Source organism: Anastrepha obliqua, chromosome 6 (genome assembly GCF_027943255.1).
Source record: "Anastrepha obliqua isolate idAnaObli1 chromosome 6, idAnaObli1_1.0, whole genome shotgun sequence".
NCBI lineage: Eukaryota > Metazoa > Arthropoda > Insecta > Diptera > Tephritidae > Anastrepha > Anastrepha obliqua.
This window is the reverse complement of record NC_072897.1, coordinates 58,485,370-58,509,228: the sequence shown is the minus strand read 5'-3', so window position 1 is coordinate 58,509,228 and position 23,859 is coordinate 58,485,370. Positions and strand designations below refer to the sequence as shown.

Sequence of the window (23,859 nt, the reverse complement as noted above, 5' to 3'; positions counted from 1 at the left end):
CATCTGAGGAAAAAGCACTTTTAGCTAAGAGAAAGGAATTTGTTCAGAGGGAGTTTAGAGAACAATTAGGCTTGATAGTTGACAAACCGCGAAGTGGAGGAAGTGGCACCTCTAATGATGGAAATACAGCACGAAAATTTTTCCTTCATTCAACCATATCATCCGAAATCACAGGAATAGACAAACACGTTATAGACAAATGTAGTTATCTCCTACAATGTCTTTCATCTGGTTTTAAAATTAATTCGAATAAATTCAAAATATACGCACTAGACACTGCTAAAATTCTACTTAGTAAATATTCATGGTATAATTTACCTGCATCAGTTCATAAAGTGCTCATTCATGGGTCGGAGGTGATCGATCATTGTTTATTATCAATTTGAGAATTATCAGAGGATGCAGCTGAATCATGTAATAAATTAGTGAAACAATTCAGACGTGACAATACCAGACAGCACTCAAGAACTGTAACTAACACGGATCTTTTGCACAGGCTTCTTCTTAATTCCGATCCATTTATATCTAGTTACGAAAATTACCATGTAAAAAGAAATCTATGATGTCAAGAGAAGTGTTAGATTTATTGAGTTAAAAGTTTTGTATTTCTAAGTACATTAACTTTTTTGGAAGTGAATATTTTATTGTTTTCATAAATAAGAATAAGTTAACTGGCATTAAAGTATACTTTAGGCTCATGCTTTTGGAATTTAATATTTTTTTTCTATTATTGTTTATAATTTAAGATTTATGCAAAACTTTAAACGAAACAAAAAAATTTTATATAAAAAATGTGTGTACCTAATTTTCCTTTGACTTTTTATATTAATTATATATTACTTTAGTATATATTATTATTATTATATCTTATATATATTATTATTATTATCTATATTCTATATTACTTTTTATATGTCTCAATGTTTTTTTAACAAATAAAAACATTTCTCAACTTAAAAACTTACTAAAAACTCATTTATCACGCCAAAAGTTCTTATGACCGCCCTTCCTACGCGGCGGGACCACTGTGCAGCGGTGGCTTCAGGGTATTCTAATTAGAATTAAGCTTTCTTTCTCTTTGCGGCAACTGGACTAATAAGATGTACTAATTCTTTATTAAATAAATAAATATTATATCAAATATGCATATAAAAACAAAAACTGCGACCGCCTTCTTGCCCGTCAGTGAAAAGATGGGATATGTATACCCTATGAGCAAAAATAACCGGGAAGGTGATGTTGACTGTTTTCTTCGATTGCCAAGGCATAGTCCACCATGAGTACCTTCCATCGGGCCAGGCAGTCAATAAAGAATATTATTTATCCGTTTTGAAGCCTTTGAGAGATGCTGTATGTTGCAAACGGCCGGAAATGTGAGCAAACAATTCTTGGATTTTCCGTGATGATAACGCGTCATCGCACAGTGGGGCAAAAAAGTGCCCGTGGACAAATGAGGATAGAGGTCACAATTTTTCTTCTTTTTTAACTTTTTTTTTTTAACTTAAAGCTGATAAAATTACGCATAACGCCACCGTTTTTGTTTTTTGAAAAAAAAAAATTTTTTAAATAATTTAATTAATGTTCAAATTGAAAAAAAAAAATTTTTCCACTTTATACAAGTATATTTCCTTGTAAAATAATATTATTGTCTTAAGGAAGCTTAAAATATTTAAAACAATTATTCACAAATAAATTTTGATATTGGTTGCATTGTTAAAAAATTTATTACATTTGTTATAAACAAATAAGTGGACAAAAGCTGTTTTGCTCGAATTATGAATATTTAATTATTGAATTCAGTTGAATTTTCAATTTTTTTAGTCTAACAGTGATTATGAATGAAACTAATTATTATAAACAAACAAATGTTATTAACAATTTTTTTAAACATTATATTTGTCGAAGTTGTTTATCGCACAAAATTCCTAAAATTTTATCAACCACATCTGCTACATCTGCATCTACATCTACATCAACAAAATCAACAATATTATCAACTGATGATACTTTTTATCCTAATTTTGGTTGGATGCATCGCACCGATCAAAGAGAATACGAAGGAGCTGAAGGCCATGTCGGCCTACCGGGGGTGTTTGGAGGACTGGGTTAAGCGTTGGCACATGTGTGTTGCTTCAGACGGGTCATATTTTGAAGGAGATAATATAAATTTGCCTGAAATTTAACTCTGTTATGTTTCATTTAAACATTCCCGGTACTTTTTGATCATAGGGTACATATATGCGGCTTTGCGAACAGAAATGTGTGATTCGTTGGAATTGTTCGAGGAATCTAAGTCGCATTAACTCGCGACTGTCGAACAGTTAAAAGACATATTTACATACATATAAGGGTGCATACATACATACGGAGCCGCGGCCACTCGACATGACACAAATTCAAGATTTATCAAATATAGCAAACCCGGCCCCCTCCGCTGGGCACACTAAAATAGAATAGATATGGTTTAGAACAGAAAATATATGGTTTTCATATTATTTATTCAAGCGCTTTGGCATAAACAATATTTTTTGTTTTTCTATTTGTATAATGAAATGAGTAAATATTGTATAAAATATAAATTGAAAATCAGGAAAAAACAAGATTGTTTTTAAATTTGAAATCAACGCATATGAATAAACAATCGTCATTTTTCCTGATCATCCATGAATTTTTCGTTTCAATTTATATGTTTTATTAAGCATTGGAGCTTTTTTAACCATTATCCATTTATATTTTTCCAAAAAAAAAACGAAAAAAATTGTTTTTTCCACGAACACATAATTTCATTCGGATTTCACATTAAATTCTCAAATTTCGTAAGAAATTATTCACTGTTCCAAAATCCACTCCAAAAAAATTCACAAACAATTTTTACATGTTGCACTTACGTTTTTTCCTTATGGCATCCAAATCAGAAAGAAATATTGACACATTGTAACTCACACTGTCAATTTGACAGCTCAGTTCCGCCCCAAGCGTTAAAAAAAGTAAGCGGCATTATTGCTGGCTCAAAAGAACGCTGTACCCGTTGCCACTCCTCCGAATTACAACCAAACTTTACGAAACCCATTTTCAATACTTACTTAACAATGTGCATAAGTTTGGTTTAATTCGGTGCAAAGACACGGCGGGTCCACGTTTTGGCATATATTTCGAGACACTAGTCATCAATAGGTATGAAAATTACCCCGTATTAAAGCACTTATCAACAGCTTTCATTTGATACCCATATTGTACATACACAACCAAAGGTTACTCGGGTCCACGTTTTGACCTATATCTCGAGACCCCAGTCACGTAGCGGCATGAAAAATACTCTGTACTAAAGCATTCACCAACAGCTTCAATTTGATATCCATATTGTACAAACACATTCTAGGCTCCACGTTTTAGTCTCTATCTCGAGACCCTAGTAACGGAGCGGATGGAAATACTCTGAACTAAAGCATTCACCAACAGCTTCCATTTGATACCCATATTGTACATACACATCGGAAGGTTACCCGGGTCCACGTTTTGACCTATATCTCGAGACCCTATCTACCAATAGGTATTCAAACTATACGGAAATCATCTTCAATACCTACTTAACAATGTGTGTAAGTTTGGTTTAATTCGGTTCAAAGACACGGCGGGTCCACGTTTTGGCATATATTTCGAGAACCTAGTCATCAATAGGTATGCATATTACCCCATATTAAAGCACTTATCAACAGCTTTCATTTGATATCCATATTGTACAAACACATTCTAGGGTCCACGTTTTGGTCCCTATCTCGAGACGCTAGTCACGGAGCGGCATGAAAAATACTCTGAACTAAAGCATTCACCAACAGCTTCCATTTGATACCCATATTGTACATACACATCCGAAGGTTACCCGGGTCCACGTTTTGACCTATATCTCGAGACCCTATCTACCAATAGGTATCCAAACTATACGGAAACCATCTTCAATACCTCCTTAACAATGTGTGTAAGTTTGGTTTAATTCGGTGCAAAGACACGGCGGGTCCACGTTTTGGCATATATTTCTAGACCCTAGTCATCAATAGGTATGAAAGATACCCCGTATTAAAGCACTTATCAACAGCTTCCATTTGATACCCATATTGTACATACACAACCAAAGGTTACCCGGGTCCACGTGTTGACCTATATCTCGAGACGCTAGTCACGGAGCGGCATGAAAAATACTCTGAACTAAAGCATTCACCAACAGCTTCCATTTGATACCCATATTGTACATACACATCCGAAGGTTACCCGGGTCCACGTTTTGACCTATATCTCGAGACTCTATCTACCAATAGGTATCCAAACTATACGGAAACCATCTTCAATACCTCCTTAACAATGTGTGTAAGTTTGGTTTAATTCGGTGCAAAGACACGGCGGGTCCACGTTTTGGCATATATTTCCAGACCCTAGTCATCAATAGGTATGAAAGATACCCCGTATTAAAGCACTTATCAACAGCTTCCATTTGATACCCATATTGTACATACACATATAAAGGTTACCCGGGTCCACGTTTTGACCTATATCTCGAGCCCTATCCACCAATAGGTATCCAAACTATAAGGAAACCATCTTCAATACCCTCTTAGCAATGTGTGTAAGTTTGGTTTAATTCGGTGGAGACACGGCCGGTTAGCGAACACACACAAAAAGTTGACTTTATTTTATATATAAGATTTTTTTCAGTTTGTGTCCGAAAAATCCAAATATCTTACGGAACCCTATTTTTTTTCAAAATAAAATGTAATCCATGTTACTCTTGGATAATGTAGTTTTCGAGTGGTCAAAGAATTTTTAAAATCGGTCCAGTAGTTTTTGAGCCTATTCGTTACAAACAAACAAACAAACAAACAAAGTTTTCCTCTTTATAATATTAGTCTAGATATAAGATTTTTTTCAGTTTGTGTCCGAAAAATCCGAATATCTTACGGAACCCTATTTTTTTTCAAAATAAAATGTAATCCATGTTACTCGTGGATAATGTAGTTTTCGAATGGTGAAAGAATTTTTAAAATCGGTCCAGTAGTTTTTGAGTCTATTCGTTACAAACAAACAAACAAAGTTTTCCTCTTTATAATATTAGTCTAGATTGGCAAATAATTCCACGCGAAATATTCCAATATTGACTATTTTCGAATGGTTGCGAAAATTGGCATATGGGCGGCTCGTTTTATGAATGAAATTGAAATATGAGCTCGAACTTATGAATGAACTTTTTGTTTTTGTTCTAAATTGTTCAGCGCCGTAGTCGCAAGGTTTAGATTTTAGCTTTGGGCGACATGCGCATGTGAGGTATGTATGTGTTTTTGTTGTGTTCTAGAACATTTTAGAATGTGTGGTGGCAAAGAGGCCATCGCGTTGCGCTTGCTGTTGCTTTGCGTCTATCAACGTATTGTGTTTTTGTAAGTACAATATTAGGAATATCGACTGGTGAAAGACAAAAGTACACGGAAGCAAGAAGGGAGCGCTGTGCTCGCGCATATATGCATGAATGTATGAACGTGCATGGATGTAGTAACATATGAATGCAATTATTTTGTAGGAAGTTTAGAAGGCAAGTAGGTATATACATATGTATGTATATATGCTAGGACATAAAGTGGGTATATATACATACATAGAGCAGAATTGTTTTTGCACTTGTTAGGAAGAAACTCGTTCACTAGTGCGTATGTGTATTTGATTTCTTGTAAGAATGGGATGTGCTGTGACATGTGTACATATGTACATAAGTCAAAGTTATTGGGCATACATGCACATGCACATGTATGAAAGGAAGATGATGTCCTTGCGCTTGTGCATTATTGATTTTCATATACAAATGTACATACATACATATGTATGTAATTGCTGTCGAATACATAACCTATAAATTGACATACAATATAAAATAAGTGCTGATTTATCTTAAACCGTTTTTTTTTTCTGAATGCAAATACCTCCTATTGACATGTACATACATAAAGGGTGTTTTTTTTAGAGGTTAGGTTTTCAAATTGGCACTACTTTTTTCGTAGATGGTCTTTTTGACAGCTGTTACTTGATTTATGCTCAGTTTGGTGCCATTTCATAATGAATAGACTTACACCTGAACAATGTGTGCAAATCGTGCAAATTTATTACGAAAATAATGGTTCGGTTCGCGCGACACATCGAAGAAAATTTTGTTCAGCGATGAAGCTCACTTTTGGTTCAATGGGTATGTCAATAAGCAAAATTGTCGCATTTGGAGTGAACATAATCCACAAGCCATTGCTGAGACGCCGTTACATCCTCAAAAAGTCACTGTTTGGTGTGCTCTATGGGCAGAGGGAATCATTGGTCCATATTTCTTTAAAAATGAAACCGGCCATAATGTTACAGTCAATGGAGAGCGCTATAGAGTCATGATTAATGACTTTTTCGTGCCTGAATTGGACGATGTTGATGTGGACGACCATTGGTTCCAACAAGACGGCGCTACATTCCATACAGCCAACGCAACAATCGATTTATTGAAGGAAACTTTTGGTGAGCGCATTATCTCGCGCCGTGGACCTGTGGCGTGGCCTCTAAGATCGTGCGATATAACACCGCTGGACTATTTCTTGTGGGGCTATATGAAGTCGCTTGTCTACGCAGATAAGCCCGAGACGATTGACGTCTTGGAAGAGAATATTCGGTGCGTTATTGCTGACATACGGCCCCAATTGCTGCAAAAAGTGGTCGAAAATTGGGCCTCTCGGCTGGAATTTATTCGAGCCAGCCGCGGCGGCCACTTGCCCGAAATCATTTTTAAAACATAATGGCAAACCCTTATCTTTATAATGAAGCGAAATTCTTGGCCATAACATTAAAATATATACGTTTTATTTCATCTTGAAAACCTAACCTCTAAAAAAAACACCCTTTATTATGTATATTGTCATATACCATCATTTATGTACATATAGAGTATACGTTCATTTATGAATGTATGTAATGAAAAACTTGATGAATTACTTTCAGAATTTATTAAAACTTATTCGCGTCGCACGCATACATATCTACGTAGACATCACAAACCTTTTGTTCACAACGCAGGTGCAGAGCGTTTATTCTGCGTATTTATCCGCCCCACGTGACTCGCCATCAATTCTCGGCGCAATTTTTTTTTTTTTCGTTCTTAAATTTTTTTTTTTTAATGTAATCGTAAAAAAATTGTATGTATCTGCTTATCATTTCAAAAGTAGCAAAATGGTAAAAAAATAAGCAGTCGAAGAAATAAACGCACCGCCTATTTTTCCTTGCTACCTGTTAGACTCGATTTCAATTCCCGGTGCAAACTTTTTTTATTAATTTTTTTTTTAAATTCGTTTTTTTTTAATGTAATTGAAAATAAATTATGTAATAAATTTAATATTCGCTTATTATTTCAAAAATACAAAAATATTGTAGTAAAAATTTAATTGGTTTAATGTCGAGGTGAGAAATGTGTTGTGTGTTGAGGTGAAAGATGTGTTGGTTGGTTGGTTAAAGTGGTGATTCTTCCAGAATCCAACTAGCGCTTCCGCGCCGTTTTGTTGCCACATCCTCGTTACTAACTTGTTTAGCGGTTATGTACAGCATAACTATATCCAGTCTGGGTGGTTAAGGAACCTTATTAGGTTGTTAACGTCTAAGCCAGATAGTTGTTCGAGATTCTCGAACAGCGGTTGGCCCAGGGTTAACATTCTGTCCTTCCATAGGGCAGGGCATTCACAGAGGAAATGGAAGATTGTCTCCTTTTTCTCCGGTTGTTTGCAACTGTGACAATATGTATTGTGAGGGATACCCATTTTGGCTGCTTGTTCTCCGATAGACCAAAAGCCAGTTATGACTGCCGTTAGTCTCCAGGCGTCCCGTCGTTTCATTCTTATTAATGCCGACGATTGCTTGAGGTTGCAAGTGGGCCATAACGTTCTGCTAATTTTGCATTTCGTCTGGACTTTCCACCTAAAGTCTGCGATTCGGAGGTATTTTTGGGAAATTGTGCTCTTGACTGCACCTAATGGTGTGAGTACCGATTCTGCAAGAGCGTTATTCATGGCAGATCCCCCTCTTGCCAGTTCATCTGTTTTTTCGTTATCTTCAATGTTCCGATGTCCCGGGACCCAGATTAAGGTAACTTTATGGCTTTCACTCAAGATGGTGAGGCTATTCCTACTTTGTTCCACCACTTTGGAGGTTGTTGTGGCCGAACCCAGTGCCTGGATTGCAGCTTGGCTATCCGAGAGAATAGCGATATTACCCTTAAAAGAGAAATCTGCGATTAGTAACCTACAGGCTTCCCCAATTGCCAGTTCTTCCGCCTGGAAGACACTGCTGGTATTAGGCAGACGCACAGAGTTCTCAATTTTAAGTCTGTGAGAATATATACCAGCTCCAACACCGCAACCCATTTTACTTCCATCCGTGTAGACTGTAGTGCCGAAGTTGTTTAGAGAGAATCCCTTATTCCATTCTTCCTTAGTTGGAAAGAGAGTGCAAAATTCCTATTGAAAGTTACCGTCGGGACGATGTAGTCAGTTCTCACCGAGATTAACGGAGTTTGTCGCAATAATAGACTAGCATGACCATACGTTTTTTCTCTCCAGCGACCCGCTTCATTTAACCTAAATGCACTCATGGTTGCCGTCTTCTTAATATGTAGGTCTATTGGAATAACGTGTGTCAGTGGATTGAGAGCCTCTCCAGGACAAGGTCTGATTGCACCGACCATTGTTGCACATGCTGATCTTTGTATTCTATATTTAATCCTAAATTTTTAACAGACAAAGCAGATTGGGCTTAATATCAAGAAATGTGCACAAATATATCCACGAAGTACCCGGTTTCAACTAATATTAATAAAGAAGCAGCCTCAATAAAAAAAGTTATTTGTACTGGAGCTCACTTTTCCATTCCGCAGACAAAAAACTTCAGCGTAACACGATATACGCCATGGTGGAATAATGATTTACAAAAACTACTACTAACTTACTAAAGCAAAAGAGTTGGTACAAATATAAATATACACGAGACTTTCACGATCTTTTAGTATACAAACGTAACAATGCCATTTTCAAACACGAAGCAAAAAAGCAAAACGCGATGCTTTCGAAGACTTTACTTCTAACATTAACCCGCGAAGCAGCACAAAAAAAATTTGGCAGGACTTAGGGCGCCTATCGGGCATTAGGAGATCAAACGCCATAACCTGTATAAATACTCCAAACGGTACATATACCGACCCTAGTAATATAGCGAACGAATTTGCAAAATATTGGAGCTCCTACTCTAAAAATTCCAACTTTCCGTATGAGTTCATAGAAAAAAAGAATAGCATTACTAACGGACTTTATAAACCTGAAGGAAAACTAAGTATCTCTGCAAAATATCTGGAGTCTGATATCACTACCTGACGAGTTTGAGAGAGCCGTTGCCAACTCTAAAGGAAAAACGCCAGGCCTTGATAGGATATCATACCCTTTGTTGAAAAACTATCCTTCTCCCTTTAAAAAAAGGATAGTAAACTTGTACAACGAAATTTTTGCGCAAGGCATTTACCCACAGAATTGGAAGGTAGCAGACGCAATACCAATAGCTAAACCTCTCAAACCGCAGTTGGAAATTAGCAGCTACCGTCCCATATCCTTATTACCCTGCTTAGGAAAGATATTAGAAAAAATATGAGCCAAAAGGATTATGTGGTTTTCAGAAAAAACTGAGTCAATTAGCGCCAACCAAGTAGCATTCAAAACAGGGCATGGTACTTTAGACGCTCTACTATTGTACATTTCGAACACTCCGCGGCAATCGCAATCGCCAATAAGGGGCATTTAACAGCTCTAAGTCTAGATTTCGAGAAGGCATACGATCGTATCGGTGCACATAACGTCCTTCAAGAACTAGCCAACTGCAAAGTAGGCCCAAAAATTTACAACTTTGTTAAAACGTTTTTGAGCATTAGAAAATTCCGAGTTAAACTCAATAATAACTACTCACACTGCGTTCCGTTAGAAAATGGTATACCTCAAGGCTCTCCAATATCAGTCACAATATTTATGATCGCTTTTAATAAAATTAGTCAAATTATATCCCAGTTCCCAGTAGAACATTGTATTTATGCAGATGACGTTCTGATTTTTTCAAGAAGATTCGATTTGACGCAAGTCAAAGATACTTTTACAGAAATCTTAAACAAAATTTCTGAATGGTCTCTCACATCGGGAGCGAACATATCATTTCAAAAATGTAACACTTTACATATTTGCCACAAAAAAACATGTGATGGATTTAATTTAAGAAATACTCAAATACCAAATGTAAATAAACTTAAGATTTTAGGTATCATTTTTGACCCCAAATTTAACTTTAAGAAGCGTTGCTTAGTTTTAAGAAAAAAGTTATTTGATAAACTAAGTATTATTAAATTCCTCTCATCGCAAAAATCAAATATTCATCCGAATATCCTAATCAACACAACTAAGGCTCTACTCCTATCAGCCATTGATTACGGCCTTCCAATATATGGGCACCACGCTGGAAACTCACTTAAAAAACTTTACGCGCCATACCATTCGGCTATCAGACGCAGCATTAGAGCTTTTCCCACGACGAATACAAAGAATATACTTGCAGAAACTGGCATGCCACATATCCAAGAAGGACTCGAATTGAGCACATTACGACTGATATCTAAACTTTTTTATACCCATAATCCTATATTACACAACAAAGTAAAACAAGCGGTTACGCGAAAGCGGCATATAAAAAAGCAATCAGCTATCCATCGAGTTGTTCAAAAGACAGCGCATCTTGATCTTGACCTTATACCAAGGTGCTTAAAAATCAGCAACCATCCCCCATGGGCTCTACATTCCTCTTTTTTGGTAGACGAATTAATGTGCTTTCCAAAGCACAACACCTGTGCAGATACTTTCAGACAAGTTTTTACGAGTCGAAAACGCCAACTTCACTCCAACGGTTGGATTTTCGTATACACCGACGGATCAAAAGATTATGCTAATACCGCGTATGCAGTCGTTTCTGACGATTCTTGCGTTATAACCAAAGGGTTGCTATTACCCTACTGCTCCATTTTCTCAGCTGAAGCCTATACTGTGAAATCAGCAGCAAAATGGGCGGTAACGTCAGGAAAGTATACCATATGCACCGATAGCCTCTCAACAATAATGGCGATTCAGAACCCAAATAACGTAAGCCCGCTAATTGCATGTATTCGAGATACCCTGATTGCATACTGCGGTATCCACGACAACGAAGTAGCCGATAAGGAAGCTAAAAAGGTACCACATATGCCCTGCTACTACGTAGAGACAAACGAGAAAAATGATATATTACGCTATATTTACAAAATGAAAGAAAATCAACAAAAAGAGTTATGGAGCACTTACAATAACCGGTATCGCCTTATTAATCCTAACAAAACTAAAACAACCTACCCTACAACATGTAGTATTCCAGCGCTCAAAGTTTTCTCAAGACTACGCCACGGACATTGTGCACTTTCACACCAACATCTTCTCAATAGAAGCTACGATCCAGGTTGCGTTTATTGTAACAGCACATCAACATCTACGCTACACATCCTGGATACATGCCCAGCACTCAGCAAGATCAGGGGAGAAATATTTTCATCGAACACACCATCAGAGCATTTAAAAGCTCCTACTGCAGAAAATATTTCAATAATATACAAATATATCAGCAAAGCTAAATTAAGTAACAAAATTTAATAAACTTAAACTATCAAATTATAATTATTTATACTAATACTAATATAGTAGCATCTATTATATACACTAAGCAGCTGAAGGCATCGTTGCTAGTGCTGCCACATTTATGTAATATATTTATTTATAAGTATATTTCATTATATTAAATGAATAAATATACAGAGCACTCGCGATAACTCGAACTAATTAAAACAGGCGCTGTTCGATTTATCGAATTTGTTCGACTTATCAATTGAGTGTGCTATGTTAAAAAAACAGTCATCGATATCGATTTTTTTCAATTAAATTTATTTATTTATTTACATATGGATATGAACATGAATATGTTTAAAATCATTAATTCGTTTCAATATTTTTCATCAAATATTTGGCAGTCTTTGTGTCAGTTACACAAAAAAGTCAGCTTTAACAGAAAAGTTAGGCCGAAAAGAAAGTTGTAATGTGTGTTTGTCTTTTCTTGCCTTCAGCAATGTTGAATAAGGCTTTTTCACGCAGCAATTGAAGAGTGTTAACCTTTGCGGGGCTTACTTGTTCAGTTGTGGCCCACTGAATTACCTTATTGGTAGAGCTAATTGCCTCCTCAGATGATATCCGCTCATATGTCTCAGTTGTGTTGTTAAACTCAGACTCAGAATCACTAGTTTTAATTATTACTTCTGTGTCGGTAAATTCGGCACCATCATTCCATTTGTTAACATCATGAAGCGTAAATTCGACCTGTAAATTATGTTTTTCATAAAGAAGTCAAAGTTTTAAAACATATATTCCAGTCAGAATACCTGTGGGGCTAAATTGTTAAGCTTATTAAGAAGAGAGTCTGTTACTATCTGGTTTTCTTCCAACAATTGTTTTTTTAAAATGCTCAATGGAATATTATCTTCATCAGAGTCGCCTAAGTTGGCAAAACTCAAAATGTTTTTCCAACATTTGGATACAGTTTCCTTTTCTAACCGACTCCAAGCTGCATCTAAGAAAGTTACTGAGTCTCTTAAATTAATTTTTTTCATAGATTCGGTTATATCGCAATTATTGTGGAAAATGGAAACCAGTAGAAAATTTCTGTAGTATAGTTTCGTTATACGAATTACATTTTGGTCCATTGGCTGGATCAATGGTGTCACATTCGGCGGCATAAACATAGTTAAAATTAAACCATCCTCGGACTTTAATTCGATTTCGTTGGGATGTGATGGGGCATTATCAATTAGAAGAAGAGCCTTCTCAGGTAGTCCCCCATCTTTCAAATATTTTCTTACCTAAATATTAAAGTCATTTAACTTGGTTAAAAAAATTGTTTTAATGAATCTGGATTTTACCTGCGGCACGAACGAATTATGAAACCAGTCTTTGAAAATCGCCGAAGTCATCCAGGCTGATTTGGAATTTTTGTACTCCACCGGACAGTTAAAATTTTTGAAAACACGAGGATTTCTTGCTTTGCCAATAACGAAAAGTTTAAGTTTATGGTTGCCGGTAGCGTTAGTGCATGCCATAAATGTAAAACGCTGCTTTTCAGATTTTCTTCCCGGTGCTTGTTTTTCCGACAACGAAACATAAGTTTTCTCAGGAAGAAGTTTCCAGTACAATCCGGACTCGTCGGCGTTATATATTTGGTCGGCACATATCTCCATTTCCTTTATTTTTTCTTGTAAAGCCATTTTGAAAGGGTCTACCAGCTCTGGCTGTGATGACAGTTTTTCTCCAGAAATTTTTAACAAACGTACTCCATAACGTTTCTTAAAGTTTTGAAGCCACCCGTCACTGGCAAAAAATGTAGAATTTTCTCCACACAACTGGGTATGAAAAGCTTTCGCTTTTTCTTTCAAGATGAGTCCACTTATTGGGTAATTCTTTTTTCTTTGGGACAGAAACCATTTGTATAAAGCGGCTTCCATTTTAGGAAACTCAGAAGATTTTAAAGTTCTCCTCTTCCCAGGACCCAAAAACGTGTTGTTTACGGCTTTTAAAATTGCCTTATCTTTCTTTTTTATAAGACTTATGGTGGACTTGGCTACCCCATATTCCTTCGCTAGAGAAGTAACACTACGTCCACGTTTAATTTTGTTAAGGACCTCAGCCCTCTCTTTTAATGTTAAACACTTCAACCTTTTACGATCCATTACTCACGTGCACTGATACACTACAAATGACAAATTTAAAGCAATTTGTTCAATGCAAGACGTTGTTCCCAGAAAACTAACGGGATATTAACGCCGAAATATTCAGATGGACAATACACTAGTATACATATAATTTATATACATATACTATTACATATGTATGTATGTATGTACAAAATGTACATGTTTGAAAAGAATGTGTGTACAAATAAATTTGTTTTTTTTTGTTCGAGTTATAGCGCTTTTTAATATTGTTCGAGTTACAAAGTAGTCAATAGTGAAAAAAATGTGTTCGAGTTAGCACGTCGTTCGACTTAGCGGCTATTCGAGTTACCGCGAGACCACTGTATACACATATTGATGAGAAAATATGCGAATATCCATGGATACATCCAGAAAGCCAAACGCGCATACACGCATATGTATATAAATATATATAAATATATACAAACCTTCAACGAACGCAAAATGTATGCAAATAAAAAACAACAACTGCGACCGCCTTCTTTTCCGTCAGTGAAAAGATGGGATATGTATACCCTATGAGTAAAAATAACCGGGAAGGTGATGTTCACTGTTTTCTTCGATTGCCAAGACGTAGTTCACCATGAGTACCTTCCATCGGGCCAGGCAGTCAATAAAGAATATTATTTATCCGTTTTGAAGCCTTTGAGAGATGCTCTACGTTGCAAACGGCCGGAAATGTGAGCAAACAATTCTTGGATTTTGCATGATAATAACGACGAAGGACCTGAAGGCCATGTCGGCCTGCCGGGGGTGTTTGGAAGACTGGGTTAAGCGTTGTTTAATTTAAACATTCCCGGTACTTTTTGATCATAGGGTACATATATGCGGCTTTGCGGACAGAAATGTGTGATTCGCTGGAATTGTTCAAGGAGTCTAAGTCGCATTAACTCGCGACTGTCGAACAGTTAGAAGACATATTTACATACATATAAGGGTGCATACATACATACGCGAAATATTCCAATATTGACTACTTTCGAATGGGCAGCTCGATTTAGGAATGAAATTGAAATATGAGCTCGAACTTATGAATGAACTTTTTGTTTTTGTTCTAAATTGTTCAGTGCCGTCGCTGATAGAATCATGACCGCTGCGACTGCGTCTACGAATGTATTTTGTTTTTGTAGTCGCTAGGCTTAGATCTTAGCTTTGGGCGACATGCGCATGTGAGGTAGGTGTTTTTGTTATGTTCTAGAACATTGTAGAAAGTGTGGTGGCAAAGCGGCCATCGCGTTGCGCTTGCTGTTGCTTTTGCGTCTATCAAAGTATTGTGTTTTTGTAAGTACAATATTAGGAATATCGACTGGTGAAAGACAAAAGTACACGGAAGCAAGAAGTGAACGCTGTGCTCGCGCATATATGTATGCATGAATGTATAGTATGAACGTGCATGGATGTACTAAGATATGAAAACAATTATTTTGTAGGAAGTTTAGAAGGCCAGTAGGTATATATGTATGTATACATATATGCTAGGACATGTTATTTTGGTCTCACGAGTGTTGTAGAAGAAGAAGTCCGCCTCCAGATACGTAGGTAAGGCTAGCTATTACGTTTCGCACCAGGCATCTGTAAGCTCCGTTTGCGACTGAGCTATTTTGAAAAAGAGCTCCCAACCTGACAGATCCTCTGCACGGGTCGCATTACACCTTGATTCCACCCTTCACCCTGGACCATGCTGAATATACTCCGAATAATGTTTTACTATTGAAGAGTAACGACCACCATACCTCGTATAGTTAACTTAGCTAAGTATCTCCGTACTCAAGACAACTGTGGTACCTATTTCCAGTTGGATGAAATTCAAGGAGTTGGAGGGAAGCGAATAGCATGGCAATGAGCCTTTATGTAAAAAAGAGTAGTACATATTTCACTACATTAACCATAGTAGCGTCTGACCATAAGCAAGTGGCGACTAAAGCGGGCATTCCTCTCGCATCAAGCGGCACACAATATAAACGTGTTACTAGGGTATTTCAATGCACATGAAGCTAAGGTGTTGTTTCTAACGCTGCATGGCAGGTAAGGTCTAAATAACCAGATGATAACGGTGCGCTCCGGTGCCTTGGCAAGGTCGGTTGTAGTAAGTGTCTTACGGCGGTATGCCGGTTATGGAGGGGCGGACCATCTCCTTTTGTGCACACTCTCTCAAGATGAGTTATCAGAACACAGGTGTCGGACCGACAGACAATCGAACACTGATAAGATTGCCAAGAACAAGTACACAAAATTCTCGGGGTCGTTGCTGAAAGTGCGCTACATGAGAGCCAAATAAATTCTGGATAAGATAGCAAAGATGAATAGAATTATTATTTCGATATTATGATTTTTATAGATGACTTCTGTGCGTCGTTTTCTTTTTAATAATTCGGAACCAACGAAATTTGTTATACATTTGGGAGAAGGCGTGAAAAATATACTCGCAAACCTACACAAACGCTTATTTTGTTTACTAGCATTGTCATATGTATGTGGTTCTTCGGACAATTTCATGGATGACATTGAGCGTGCTGTGGTGATGGTGTAAATAACTTCACGTGTTTGCACGTGACGGTCGTTATGTGTCTGGTGCTGGTGCCTCTGAAATCGACTTGGCTTCCGAACTGGCTGTCTCCGCCGATACCATACCGGGTCTAGAACAATACGCTGTACGTAGATCTACGCACTTTCCGTCTACAAGGGACGTGAGTCGTAGTTATATGTTTATTTGAAGTTAACAATTTTTAAGACCTCTGGTTTACAGGTTTTCGGTTTCTGCGCAAGTTGAACGTCCCTATATTTCCTCGAGTCAGTGCAGCGTTCCAACACCCATACGAGCCACTTTCCGCAATTTTTCTCATTGCATTTGATTAAGGTAAATTTATGAATTATAAAGGGTGATTTTTTAGAGCTATAGGCGTTCCAACACCCATACGAGCCACTTTCCGCAATTTTTCTCATTGCATTTGATTAAGGTAAATTTATGAATTATAAAGGGTTATTTTTTTTAGAGCTATAGGAAAGTTTTTCAAAAAAACACACGTAAAATTCAGAAAAATGCATGAAATTTTTACTTAAATCGATACTACAGTCCATATAATTTAACGTTTGAAAATTATTTCATGCAAATGTTGACCACGACTGCGCTTCAAATGGTCCATCCGCTTAGTCCAATTTTGGCATACTCTTTCCAATGTTTCGGCCGGTATCTCACATATAAATGCTTTAATGTTATCTTCCAATGCGTTAATTGAAGCAGACTTGTCTGAATAGACATGAGCTTTAACATAGTCCCACAAAAAAATAATCTAAAGGCGTTATATCGCGTGATCTGGGTGGCCAATTGACAGGTCCCGAACGTAAAATAAAATGTTCACAGAACGATCCAAAAATGAACTTCTGAATACAATTTTTCGATAAAAAAGTGGATCTTCGACTAACTTTCCAAGATACCATTCACCAAAAATTCTGCGTTGCGGTAGGTCGTTTTACTTCAATTCTTGCACCAGCTGTATTTTGAAAGGCTTCACACCTAAATCCCTTCGCAAAATTTTCCCCTTTGTTGAGTAACAGAGGCCCAATTGCTGCGAACGGCGACGAATCGATAATTGGTGGTCGTCATTAACACTGGCCGCTACGTAAGCGTGTTGGTGGTTTGATGTCCAATAAGTAAATCTGGTTCTAAATTTAGTCACAATAGCTCGAATAGCCGCTTCAGAGGGTCGATTAAACTGACTATAAAATGGAAGAAGCGCGCGATAAACTTTTCTTAACAGAACACGCATTTTTATAATACAATTCGAAGATTTGCAAAGTTGTTCGTTTGTAAGACGATTCATGGTTAAATTATAGACCAAACTGAAGATGTTTGACAGTGAAACAAAATACGAAACGTGCGTCAGCTGTTCACATAAACCAACTGTTTAAAAAGATAATAGCTAAAAAATCACCCGTTAGATCGCTATGACCTACATCTAAAACTGTACACTTAAAAATTGTGTACATGCTTGTGAATTCATTTTAAATAATTATACCTTATTTAATATATATAAAGGAAAAATTTCTTTTTCTTATACTTTTTGAGATCTCTGTTGGAACAGTTTAAAATTTATCAAAAACATCATGGGAATGTTACTGTGACGATAGTTAATGGTTGTTTATAAATTTTAGTTGTATGAGCATCACATGAAAAACGACGCTTAACATACATATATAATATTACATTAGTTGCTGAAAATATTTATTTGTGAATCAATGATGATGGAGAATTTTTAATTTTCGTTTTTTATTTTAATATATATATATGATAAAATTGGTTTTTATAATCTGTATTACGAACATAAGTTCTTAAACCTTGCAACAATGGTTGAAAAATAAATAATTTAATTTAATTTAAGTTTATGTTAATTTTATTTAATCCATTAGGAATTTATCCTCTACTGTGCGCTGTGCCGTATCGATATAGGTCTGTATGATGTCCTCTAAATCTGTGAGCACCTACGATATAAAAAACAAATAATTATTTATGCCTATTATTCGTATTATTATTATGCACACCTGCTTATACTCATTATCTGAATTAGCATTCAATTTCAATCCGTGCAACAAAAGATCTATTGTATTCACTGGTAATCACATTTTCCTGGTTTATGGCCGCAATTGTATGTTTAAAACTGAAATATTCGCTTCCAGCTTCCAGAAGTTCGTGTGGTAATTCGGTAGCTTCAATTAAGGGATTATGTTTGACGAACAAATACAACAGCTAAGGACAATTAGACAACTGTTGGTATGCATGTTTTTATTAAATGATATAACACGTTTTTACAGCAACTTTCATATCTTGTAGTCATTATATGACCATTACCGGATAAAAGCGTTGAGATTTGTTGAGACAAGCTGCTTTTTTGCCACACACCATATATAGGTAAGTATGCTAGTAGAATTTTCTAACTCATACTCATAAATGAGTTTTTTTAACAGTGACCAGGCCATATCGGCAGATGTATTACGATGATTCGAAACTGAAATATAGAAAAAATCGTTAAACAAAGAACATGCTTGTATAGAAACTACGTGTCAGCCATGTCATTTTCCTGTAACCACGCCCCTGCTTTATTGGCGCCGTCCTCGATAATGCGGCTTCCCCATATGGGAAGAGGTGATAATTCGAAGCCAGTAACCAGCTTTAATGCAGCAGTATATAAACTATCGCCAGATAAAATGATTGCCAATTCTTGTGGAAATGCATTAATAAGTGTTTGTACGTCTTTTCGATGGTCAGTGAATCGAACCAGTGCTTTATATGATTCACCACGGTCTAGCAATGATACAACCACAATAATAATAAGCATATGTGAATAAATGTTCCATTTGTACCAATAGCTCAGCAAACTTACATAATCTTGATTTATAATACTTGACGGGCCAAATAACCACCCACCCAATAAAAATTTCAACCAGACAAGTATTCTGTGTAATAAAAATAGATAGAACATTAATACGTAGAAGTATTTGCAATTGTAAACATACATCAATTCCCTGACGATTAAGGAAGATGCGAAGTAAAGGTGCCACTATTCGAATAAATACGACTTGAAATTTACCTACAAAATCAGTTATAAATCTTTTAACTAAACATAAATATATATTTTACTTACAATGATACAGCAGTGCTTATGTTTACAGGGGTCTCTGATATCCAGCTCATTACGCAATATGATTGCAAGAAATTCGGTGTATCAGGCATAAAATGCGATAGATTGAGAATTTGTTTCAAGATAGGTAACTGCGACAAATTGCGAATTAAAAAAAAAACATTTTTTTTAATCTTGAGTACAAAGAACGTATGCACTTTCTTACTTTACTGCAGTTATTCGGCGGACAGTTTCCGTATTTTCACCTGCTGCTATTTCATTTGTGGCTGCCCTATATAAGACTAAAACACAAATTAAATTTGTTTATCCAAAATGTATTTAAAAGCTTTACTTTAATAGTGTCTGCTTACTATTGAAAGATTAACTTTTATGAACTTTTTGTAGCCCATTAACCTCTGTTTCGCTTTCTTGATTTTCAAACGCTTGTTAAGATTGCGTATGCGGAATAAAATCCTACATTTGAAAACAAAACAAACCGTTTTACGTCTTTTTCAACCTCCACACTTCTATCAATCAAGTCCTGAAGGATGTGTTATGTCTAGCCCATTCACAATGTTGAACACAGACTCGACCCTCTTAATTCCACTTGAAAATGGGATGACGCTTTGATTAAAAAGTCTTTTGAAATGGTTTTAAATTATTCAGGAATTAACGAACATTGTTGTGAAACTTTTATTTTTCGATATTTTCAAGGTATGTCAACTTTATGACATCTACGATATCTAGCGTTACTCGTTTCAGTTTTGTGAAAGTTTCTTTAATGTTAGATTTGTTCTCAATATTTTTTAGTATCAACATTTTTAAGTAGGCGTGCATGTATGTGATATTCTAATTTCTGATCGTAGAAAACGAAGTTATTCCCCCTCTTCATCCGGGTTGGAGATTTATTGGAACATTTTTTAAGGCTGCGATGGTATTTATTTTTATTGCATATTATTCAGTGACGAATGATTTCTTTCATTTTCTTCCTCATTTCTGGGCAATAGTACATTTTCTCTATTTGTTTCATATTTTCATTATAAAGGGTGATTAGATTGGAGGTACTTTTTCTAATAGGGATTTTGACAGATCACGCGTGACTACTGTAAAACTAAATACATAATTTCTTCCAGTATTCATTCACATTTCAGCACGGAAAAACTTATGCCTCAACAACGTTTACAAATCGTGCAATTATATTACGAAAATCGACGCTATGTGAGAAGTGTTCATCGCGCGATCAGCTCAACTTATTCAGCGATGAGGCCCATTTTTTGCTTGATGGCTACGCCAATAAACAAAATTGCCGTGATTGGGCTGAAGCAACCTGAAGCCATTCAAGAACAGCTAATACATCCTTTGAAAATAACCGTTTGCTGCGGCCGATGGGTTGGAGGAATCGGCCGCCCATATTTCTATAAAGACGAGGCTAGGGCCAAACAGCAAGTGAAACATTTGATTTACTGCGTCGTAGTTTCCAGTGGATTGGCCATCTTAGATCATGTGATATCACACCTTTGAATTTTTATTTGTGGGGGCAGGTAAAGTCTAAATGCTTTGTGGATATACCAGCTTGAATTGGGGAATTGGAAGCCAACATTACTAAAGTTATTCACGAGATACCGACGGAAGTCCTCCAGCGAGTCATTCAAAATTGGTGTCTACGGATGGCCGAATAACGGCGCAGTTGCGGCCAACATTTTAAAGGGACCATCTTTAAAAAATAAATGTCATGAATGGCTCTACACAAAAATATTAAAGATTACCAAATCAATTTGAATGTTCATTGTTTTATTTGAATTTAAAATCCGATACCTCTAAATCGATCATCCTTTATCTACGATAAGCTCTGTTTTTAACACACTTTTATTAGCTCGGGTTGTATGTATGTATGTATGTACATATGTATGAATGAATGTAACGGAATCTTTGAGCTCAATTTTCACTGGTTTCTAAAAATCTGATCGACTTGGAGTTTTGCACACCTATCAAGGACCGATGACAATGCAATAATTTGATAAAAGTTTTCCATTATCCTTATTAGGATTGCCAGGATTAATATTTTCTTTTTTAGATCTTCTGTAGAAGAGTAAGAAAGACAGAGCTAACGCGCGGTCGGCGCATGCCTAAACTCTCCGAGTTACTCTTACTGATTTCGGGAGTCTACGACTTACTCTTTCGAATTAGAACTTGCTCGGGCACGCGGCACTGCAGTACGAATAGAAGGCTAAAACGTTTTCAGGGTAGTTGCATTCTCACTTTGTATAGTCTTTACACATGCGTAGATACTACAAGTCTCATACACGCAAATTTACTCTATTCAATTTTCATACAAGATGAACTAATTTTCATATAAGATGTAATTTTATTAATTACAATAAAATAATCAAAACATAAATTTTGAAATTATTTTACGGAAAAAAATTTTGGCAAGTAAAGAAGGAATTTATCATGACCATAATTTCATATATAAAATTTTATCGACTAAAGTACAATTCACAACAAAAATGAACTAAAAGAACCAAACTGGAATTTTACATCTCGTTTTGATTGTGTCAATATAATCCACGGTCTCCTTTTTCTGTGCTGAAAGTATCTATTCTGTGTCAATGCCAATGCTGGCCTATCTTTGGACATATAGTCGGTAAAGAAGGAATTAAATATAACACAATTAAATCGGACTATAAATTACTGACTAAATGAAAACAATAATTTTCATTCAGAAAAAGAAGGCTCGACCTTCAATCAATGATCTATATGGAAAAAAGTATATAACATATTGATTATGTCAGTATATTTTGTTGTTACCTCTCCGTTTCAGGAGTGGGGTAGCCGTTTCTCAGGCTCCCTCCACGAAATAAGTTCTTCATCCCGATTACTTCTTTATCATAGCCGATAACTGCATAGCTTTAGACTCACAGTCGATAAGAAAGGAATTAAATATAACACGAATATATCGAATCATTAATTCACTGACTGCAATGATAACAATACGCAGCACTCACACTAGGGAGTTTGAGCCTGTTATGGAAAACCGGTCTTAAAAGTCTGTGCTCTCACTGGAGTTGCAGCACGGTTAATCGGTGGTACAACGCTACACCGGTTGTTAAAACTACCAGTACAAATAGATGGAGTAATTGTAAGCATGCCACTTCTTACCGGTAATTATTTGAGAGGAATGCGTCAATTATGGCAAAATATTGAGTTTCTGTTCATAGATGAAATTTCTATGGTACCCTATGAGATACTTTGTATGATCGACTCTCGTTTGCGACAACTGAAAATCCCAGACGCTTGTTTTGGTGGCATAAACGTGATACTCTTTGGTGATCTAATGCAGTTACCACCTGTTAGAGAACATCAAGTTTTTCAACAACCAGATCATATGAAGCCAGCTACACATTTGTGGCGACAGTTCGGTCTGGTTGAACTTAATATAGATGTACTTAATGCCCTACGAGTTGAAGAAATGACGTCTAGGCAACTTGAAATCCTTATTGAAAAAGTGTCAACGGATGCGACTAATGAATTTTCGATTGAGAAAGCATTAAGAATTTACCCAACGAATGATCAAGTTGCTAGACACAACGAAAAAGTTCTCCATAGTTTTGAGAATAAAGGAACAGTTATTTATACAATAAAAGCACAAGACCAACTTATTGATGCCACTCGTAATTTAGGTAACAAGGATTTAAATTCTGTGATACCTAATGATATTAATAAAACAGGAGGTCTTCCGAAAGTACTGAAAATATTCGTAGGGGCTAAAGTGATGTTGAGGTCGAGCATTGACGTGTCAAAAGGTTTAGTAAATGGCAATATGGGTTTTATCACTGATTTTATCACGGTTTTCACGCGGAAGACATCCCGTCAGTCCGTATCGACTTCGGTTCTGATGGTGTGCACATGATTAAACCGATATCGATACAGTTCCCAGCGAAATATAGATATGGAACTGCTGAGAGACGGATGTTGCCCTTAATCCTGAGTTGGGCTTCGACCGTTCACAAGATGCAAGGTTGTACAGTTGATCATGCAGTCATTTATCTATGCTCGTGACTGTTTGCTGCTGGACAAGTCTATGTAGCACTTAGTCGCGTAAGATCTTTAGACGGTATGCGGATCGAAGAGCTTGATTGCTCTAAGCTAACTGGAAAAACTCCATGCAACAGTGAGGCTTTAAATGAAATGATTAGATTACGAAAGGATTTATAAGACATTTCAATACCCCATGTCCACCATAAGACGGATTGATAAATCAAACTAAATACATAATAGTGTAAAAAAACTAAAAAAGCACGTTGTTACTGCTAATCAAACTAAAAAAATAGAAAATAAAAA

General features: G+C 36.3%; 1 protein-coding gene across 1 annotated transcript; it reads left to right on the top strand.

Moving 5' to 3' along the window:
• The first annotated feature begins 22,696 nt into the window (after window positions 1–22,696).
• On the top strand, window positions 22,697–23,428 carry LOC129250582 (ATP-dependent DNA helicase PIF1-like). The gene has a single exon (XM_054890195.1). It carries the CDS (start codon window positions 22,697–22,699, stop codon window positions 23,426–23,428), a length of 732 nt encoding a protein of 243 aa, XP_054746170.1.
• The last annotated feature ends 431 nt before the right edge of the window (window positions 23,429–23,859 follow it).